This window comes from Macadamia integrifolia, chromosome 4, assembly GCF_013358625.1.
Source record: "Macadamia integrifolia cultivar HAES 741 chromosome 4, SCU_Mint_v3, whole genome shotgun sequence".
Taxonomy (NCBI): domain Eukaryota; kingdom Viridiplantae; phylum Streptophyta; class Magnoliopsida; order Proteales; family Proteaceae; genus Macadamia; species Macadamia integrifolia.
Genome location: NC_056560.1, coordinates 35,719,900 through 35,727,855, shown reverse-complemented (window position 1 = coordinate 35,727,855; position 7,956 = coordinate 35,719,900). Strand labels below are relative to the sequence as shown.

General features: G+C 39.9%; 1 protein-coding gene across 3 annotated transcripts; it reads left to right on the top strand.

The window, feature by feature from the left end:
• Positions 1 to 3,791: 3,791 nt before the first annotated feature.
• Positions 3,792 to 7,218, top strand: LOC122076174 (putative disease resistance protein At1g50180). Of its 3 annotated transcripts, XR_006139454.1 has the most exons (3): positions 3,792 to 4,532; positions 5,006 to 6,183; positions 6,848 to 7,218. XR_006139454.1 is itself a non-coding variant. In XM_042641484.1 (2 exons), exons 1-2 carry the CDS (start codon positions 3,897 to 3,899, stop codon positions 5,273 to 5,275), a joined length of 906 nt encoding a protein of 301 aa, XP_042497418.1. In that variant the 5' UTR covers positions 3,792 to 3,896; the 3' UTR covers positions 5,276 to 7,218. The 3 variants fall into 3 exon arrangements, 2 of the variants coding, with proteins under 2 accessions (XP_042497418.1, XP_042497419.1); XM_042641484.1 differs by having other exon boundaries at positions 5,006 to 7,218; XM_042641485.1 differs by lacking the exon at positions 5,006 to 6,183 and having other exon boundaries at positions 3,793 to 4,509.
• The last annotated feature ends 738 nt before the right edge of the window (positions 7,219 to 7,956 follow it).

Sequence of the window (7,956 nt, the reverse complement as noted above, 5' to 3'; positions counted from 1 at the left end):
AACTTCTTGAGCAGGAGTTCGGCATTGTCATAAAGAAGAACCTCTCCTTCCATCCCTTCATTGACGTGGACATAAATTCAAAAAATGCTACCGCACCATAAGGTTTTCCCTTATTTCAGAGGGTGAAGTAAGTGTTGTGTTGCTTGAGGATGAAGTAGTGGCAGAAGGGGCCAACGGTCGCCACACACCTCAACTTGGTGACATACACGGAAAATCCGAGCAGAATGTGCTAGGAGTTGGGCATCAACTGGCCAGGGGAAATACCCCAAAAATTTAAGACCTCGCAGACAAACAAGGGAACATGTATCCTTAGCCCATAGAAGAAGGCTATCTTGTACATGGCAACCTCATTCTCGTTGGAGTCCACAAATTCCCTACAATTGGGGATCCACACAATCACCTCATCTATGATTCCATACCGCTCACAGAACACCTTAAGGAGTTTTGTTGGAAGAGCCCCGTAGGTGACACTAGTGACCCTGGCGAGGGCCCAAGGATAAGGCCGAACCCTATCTTCAGTGCTAGAACTAGTCTCAGAACCCGAGCCACTGCTGGAGGACTTGGATCTACCAATAGAAGCATCCTCACTGGACGAGGGGTTAAAGGGGGCAATGCACGTGCCCCTTATGGAGGGTCATGCCTAACCACTGCTAAAGGGACAAGTTGGTCTAAAGGAATGGAGTCGGCAGCTAGCCCCCTTGGCTCGGGTTCTGAGACTAGTTCACCTAGGCCACCAGAAGATAGGCTATCACTACAATCGAGCCCTCTACCGATCCAAAGTAGGCATCTGTTCAGGAGGTCCACCAAAGTAGGAAATTCAAATCATGCCAGCTAGGAAACCTAGTCAACAAGGACTCTGGAAGAATAATCCACTGAAGTAGTGGATGCTAAGATAAGCGGAAGAACCCATTCTCAGTCTTCCAAGAATGCCACAAAAGCACCACACATGGAGCCCTGAAGCCCTCCAACACCTGAAAAGCGGGGAATATTCCAAATATTCCCCAGACTCCTGCAAGAGTCAAGGAATTCATGGAAACAAGGAACCTAAGGGACGCAACCCTTATAAATATAGAAGGTAAGCCTTAGGGGAGGGGGACCAAAAAGAAAGAAAAAGATTACTCGAGGAGAGAAATATTGACTGTTGCGGGATTCTGACTATATCATCGTAGGGCTATTGCACCGGATACACCCGGTGCCCTTTGTTGATCCATTTTCTTTATAGGAATTTAACAGCTACTTCCAGAGCCGTGAGCCAGCCAAAATTTAAAACATCACTACAAAATACTACTACTACTAAAATACTCAATCCAAGGTTTCTACTCCACAGAGCTTCATGGTTCCGTCAAGAGAAAGGGTCCCAACATTCACCCATCAAACCTTCCTCTTCAAGGGGATTGGTGAACCTGTTCAATAGTTGGTCTACTGTGTGCTCTTCTAAGTTTTTTTTTCTTTTTTTGATAAGTAACTTTGTGTATTTAGGGAAAACAATTACAAAAGGAGGCAATCCCATATACTCCCTTAGATAGACCTAAAGAAGAGTAAGGAGAACTCTAATCTAGTAGGACAAACCCTGCATACCAACCTAAATCAAACTGAATCAACCAATCACATGATCATTACTTCCTAAAATAGACAGTATGCCTAGTATCCATATCTACAAGACTTTGTAAGTCATGTGGGAAGTCCTCTAACCGAAGTGTCATGTCACCCTCTCCTGTATCATATGCAACCATATAATCTGCTAGACTGTTAGCCTCCCTCCATACATGTATTATCTCTTTCCTCTCAAACTCCATTAGCAAGTGTAGCAGTTTACTTTTTAGAATTTGAATCTCCCAAGGCCCTTCTATCCTCCCATTTATGATATCCACAGCTAACTTTGAGTCTGACCTGACTGATTTTTGCATAATATTGAGGTCCTTACATATGGTGATCCCCTTTATGATTGCCATAAGCTTCATAGCTAAAATTGACTTCATCATTCCCTTTCCTGCATAAGCCAGAATTAGTTGTCCATTCTTCTCCCTAATAATTCCACCATAACCCACCCTATCTTGTGTGAGAGATCCATCATAGTGTAGAGCAAACATTTGACCTGGAGGTGATATCCATTGGCAAGATAATGGGGACTTACTTATCCATGTAATGTTCGGCCCCCATTATTCACCAAAATCTTATTCCTATCATTACAAGTAGCTTTGAACCAAACAGTCTTACACCTATTTTTCACATCTTCAATAATGCATGAAACAATCTGGGCTTTAGTTTTTACCTTCCTCTTAAATATCCTTGCATTTCTCTCTAGCCATACATGCTGAATTGTGGAGCATAGTGCTAATCTTCCAATGACCTTAAGATCATCTTCATCATTAAACTCATATTTTATCCATGAAGCAATGCTAGTAATTTTTAGTGATTGAGTCCCACTTTGTGAACACAATGCCATAATACTCCTCCATACAGTAGAAGTGAATTGACACTGAAAGAATAAATGGTCTCTACTTGCAATCCCAGCCCAGCAGAAGATGCAACTATATTCACCCCAACATTTCTTTTCACTAGGTTGTCTTTAGTAGGCAATGTATTCATTAGGCATCTCCAAAAAGTGAAGGAATGTATTAGAATATTACTAGTAAACCAGATGCATTTGACCCAATCTACTTCAGTCCCCACACTTCTATTTATCTCCCAAGCAGATTTAAGTAGTGAATTTCCCATTAGGATTTCCTTTCCAAACCACTATGTCATGATCCATGTGATACAACCTCTCCACAAAGGGAAGGATCTTCCAAGCCTGCATAGTGTGCTCTTCGAAGTTGATGCTTTTGGTAAAGAGAAAATTCAGAAATGGCAAGTCCGAAATTATAAATGGACAAGATTTTTCTCCAAATCTTCAATGGTTTTTTTCTAAAGAAATGGACCCAATAAGGTGTGTTTAGAAGAAATTGATTAGAAGAAGACCAAGGTGGGGTGAACCTTGCTCGAAGGAGTTAAGTTCTTCTTCGTACTCTGCTAATTGTGCGGAATGAAGGGGCAATATACCTAGCTTTGAAGAAGACCAGGGGCAGAGGTGAGGTTGCTCGCAGACTGGGAGAAAAAAAGAGAGAGGAAGAAGAAGGAAGAGAAAGAATTTTGTTCTCCACTTGATTCGAATGCCCTTAGGGTTTTGTTTAACCCATAAACCCGTGGGTGAAATGGGGAAACCCAACATTGGGATGGTCGAAGGGAGGGAATAAGGATAGAATAATATCTCACCGTTGATTCATGGAATGTCAAGTGTGAACCGTTCAAGGTCTTACTGCCGCTCTCTGCCAGATGAGGTCACCGTAGACGATTTTTATCCTTATCAAGTTCAAAATTTTTGGGCTTAAATTAAAACATTAATTCTGTATTTTATTATTATTAAAAAAAAAATAGATATAGTATTATATGAGTTTTAAATAAAGAAGATTCACACATCAAATATTAATATTTAATTAATAAGACATGAATTGGTCTTACAGTTTTTATCTTTTTTTTAGCCGCCCTAGAAATGTTCGATGGTGTTTTTCTCTTTATCGGTCCATTCAAATTTTGAACTGTTTTAAACATGTTATACAGAAAGTTTTTTTTTCTTCCTTCCTGTTTTAACTATGCCCTTGACCACACATTTGGGTTTATATAAAACAGACAACATTAGAGAGTTTGGAATTGCATGCAAAATATCTAAATTGTGCTCAGATGCAAAGAGAGTTTGGGAAGACGCGTGGGGCGGGTGCATACCACACAGGCTGAAGATAAGGAACGGTTGGAAGGTGTATATAAATCTTGGCAAGTGCCTCAGAGCAGAACACTATACTCACAACAAACTTTACATAAGCAATCACAGAGTCGTTAGTTTCAAGGTTGGGAGAGATATGGCCGAGGAAGTGATCATATCTTTCGCCCAAAGACTGGGTTTGATGGTGCTAGAAAAATACAAATTTCTATATGGGGTGCAAGAGCAGGTTGTGTCTCTTCGTGATGAGCTCCAATGGATCAGTTCCTTTCTAAGGGACGCAGAAATGCAAGGTAAAAAGAAGGAGAGAGTGGAGATATGGGTGAGCCAGATCAGAGACCTTGCTTATGATGCTGAGGATGCCCTTGACATTTTAATCCTTAATGTAATGCGGCCACGGAAGAGAAACCTAAGATGGTTAATCAATTATCCCGCCCGACTTATTACTCTTCACAAGATGGGCAGCCAGATTGGCAGCATAAACAAGAGGATCGAAAGGATTTCAACTTACAAATCAAGGTATGCCATTGATAATTTAGAGGATGAAGAGTCTTTGGGCAAAGATGTGGCATCATTGAATGAGAGGATGAGATCATCAACCCCGAATTATGTGGAGGAAGATGATGTCGTTGGCTTCGATAGTCAGTCAGATACAGTGGCTAAAATGTTGTTGAAAGAAGAAGGAGAAGGAGAAGATTCGTCCTCACAAGCAGTAGTTCATGTTGTTTCAATAGTTGGGATGGCTGGTGCAGGTAAGTCCACCCTTGCTCACAAGGTCTGTTAGATCAAACATCAAGAAACACGAATAAAGAAAGACAATAGATCCGTACGACACAGAGATTTAACGAGGTTCACACACCAGGGTGGTGTGCTACGTCCTCGGGTGAAGAAGAAGATGATTCACTATGCAGAAGAAGGATTACACCCTAGCAGCGGCGAGGAAGAACTCGCCCTGAAACCCTAGCTTCGTGAAAAACCCTAGAATACAATGACTCTCAACAAGCAACAGTACATTATATATATATACTCCAAATAGCGGTTCGACCCATCGGGTCGCGGTCGATCTGGTCGAACCATACCGCGGGGACTATGCCCCCGCACCCCCATACGAGATCAGTGATGGGCTAGGCCCAAGCCCTCTGCTTCCATCACAGATCTCAGAAAATTTCCCATTCGGGTCGCCACCAAAATATGTCGGATCAGGTCAATCTTCAAAACGGATCAAGAATTCGAGACAAACTTAACAAGGTCTACAATGATGTGAAATTTTATTTTGATTCTTGTGGTTGGATATATGTCTCCTCAAAATTTAAGCCAGAAAGTCTCTTGCAAAGCATCAAGATGCAAAATCATGAGAGGGAAGATATGGAGAAATTATTAGTAGTGTTTGATGATGTATGGAAGAAAAAAGATTGGGATATATTAAAAAATAATGTCCTAAAAAAAATCAAAACCACAGATGGTAGGGTGGTAGTAGCCGAATATGCTAATAAAGACTTATCATCGATGTATAGATAATACCTACCACATAAAACAATTGGAAGAAGAGGACAGTTTAATGCTCCTGAGAAGGAAGGTTTTCCCGAATTATATGAATAGTTTCCCTCGAGCACTGAAGACAGCAGCAAAGAAAATTGTCGCCAAATGCGCTGGTTTACCGCTTGCAATTGTTTTATTGGGTGGTCTCTTGTCAAGAAAGCACAAGACAGCTAAGGTGTATTAGGGAGCTACAAATAACTGAATTGAACATGGACGACAGATTTGGAGAAAGATTATCTAACTCCATTCTCAACTTTATACACCTTAGGGAGTTAGATATTAACTGGAAACAAGGCAAGCTACAATTTCCAGATTCACTTTCACACCATGTTCAACTCTACAAAATGAGATTGTCAGGAGTGATCGAAATGTTACCAGAGGATCCTAATGTTTTTCATCCAAATCTTAATGAGTAGAGTTATCTAACTCGGGTCTAAAGCAGGAAGACCCTAGCAGCATTAAAGAATCTGAAGTTACTCAAGCTCCGTCATAACAGTTTATTGGGAAAACAGATGGTGTTTCCTGCGAATGGGTTTCCTAATCTTATACACCTGGATCTTTCATTTATGAAAGACTTGGAAGAATTTATGGTGGAGGAAGGGTCATTCCCAAAGCTCAACTATCTAAGTCTTGTCAGTTTAGACTGCCTAAGGGAGTTACCGGACGGATTGAGAGAAGTCACCACTCTTGAGAAGCGTTATTTACTTGGTATGCCACCAAAATTCCAAGAAAAAAGGACTGAAAATGATGTTGGAGATGATTGGCCTAAGATCAACCATAAACCATCCATTAAGTTTGGATTAGTCCAATTCGCACTGCTGGATCTCCTTTTCTGAGAAGATGGATGGTCGTAATAAGAATTTAAGAGGACTCTTCAATCAAGTCCGGTAAGTTTAATTACAATCCCTTTTCTTTCCTTTTCCCTGCCCCCTCCTTCATTTATCTTTCATTTTTTCTTTCAACTTGGAAAGGGCTTTTACATCCAATTTAAGGGTGCAACAAGACTGGATATATATTTTGAAACCTCAGTGCAACCCTAGGTCGTCCCTATATATAACTTGGTCTAAGCCAGTCTTATTTGGATTAGCTCAGCCCAGCTTGGCTCTAATCAACCTTGATTAGCCCAGATCAGACTGGGTTTGCCTTGATTGACCCTCTCTTTCTCTCCCTAAATGATTGGTGTTATGTTTGAAGCATGCCCACTAAAGAGAGACACATTCCAGACAGAAATTTTTTTTCCATATATCTATTCCATCTGGTTTCTTCAATTTCTGAATATTAGAAACACAGTTTTTTATGCTTTTACCTTGTATAAATACATGGGAAAATAGTTTCCAGGGAGGAGTGTGGCCCTGCACCTAGACACATAGCCGAAAGGGCGGCGGGAGGGGATAACCAGCCCCCTCCCCATGAAATAGAAACTAACGTCTTTGTTGATGCTTCATCCTGTGCTTTCATTAATCTATATATACTCTCGCAGGAGCCACACTCCTCATAACAAACACTTTCATTAAATACATATTTCTCTTTTAATTTGTTGTGCTAATGCAGACCTTATCAATGAAGTGCCAACGTCAAATCCAGCTTCTTTGCGTAGGTGGATATTGTTTTGGGACTATTGAAAGTTGGTTTCTTTGACTGCCCCTCTTCTCTTTGCCAGTGGAAGGGCATGGGTTGTTGGAACAGTGTCTGTCTTTTGAACAGCTTGAAATAAGTTCCACGTATCATTTTAGACATCTTAGACTCATATTTGTAATAATCTTTCTTTCCCTCTCTCTGTTTTCCCTTAATTTGTGTGGTCTTACATGTATGTGTGTATGACACTTTTAACGTTTTTACTGGGTGGCTATTTTCTATTTGATTTTAGATGTCAGGAACTTAATTAGTTTTGTATTTTGCTTCTGTTAATCATGTTTAGATGATATGATCAATTTCCCTTTGGTTGCTCGACCCTTAGTTAGGCTTCTTCTTAATGTTGTTTCCTTTTGTTTTCTCTATCAAAATTATTATAATTTCTAAATAATTGCAGGGTCGTATATAAATACAATTCCCCACACCTGAATGGTGGTCCTCAAATCCATGAATGGTGTGAGATTGGGTTGGAGGATACAGTCAAATGGAGAGATCCAAATTCATTAAATCTTTCCATGCAATAAAAAAAAAATCGAATAATTTGGATGAAAAGTAAAACTTTACTATCACATTTAATATGCTATTGAGTAAATTATACAATCATTCCTGATTGTGAAACCATCATTTTTTTCACTTTAATTTTACTTAATTTAGTTAAAAAAAAAAAATGCGTTAGTAGACTTCTCTGATGCATTTTTTGGTAACTAGAGAATTATTTTTCACTCTTTCCAAGGAGATTGGGGCTTCTTCTACTGCAAAAGTCTTCGCTATTTTTTCTCTCCTCTACTTATTTTTGTTAAAGAGTGGTTTTTTCTGACAAGATAAGGACCTCATCATAGGGATTTAGATGAGATAGAACTAAGAAGACAAGACCAGAGACCTTGAATCAAGTATGATTAGTAAAGCATTAGGACCTCAGATTAGGTATAATTAACCAGATCAAAGATCAGGACCACTGACCAGGGATATTGACTGGTCAAGTTTCAACATGAACCAAGCACAAGAAATGGTTGTTGAGTGAGAATAAA

Coding starts and splice junctions, on each gene's coding strand:
- LOC122076174 (XM_042641484.1), top strand. CDS start 3,897: ATGGCCGAGGAAGTGATCATATCTTTCGCCCAAAGACTGGGTTTGATG. Junction 4,533..5,005: donor AGTCCACCCTTGCTCACAAG/GTCTGTTAGATC, acceptor AAACTTAACAAG/GTCTACAATGATGTGAAATT.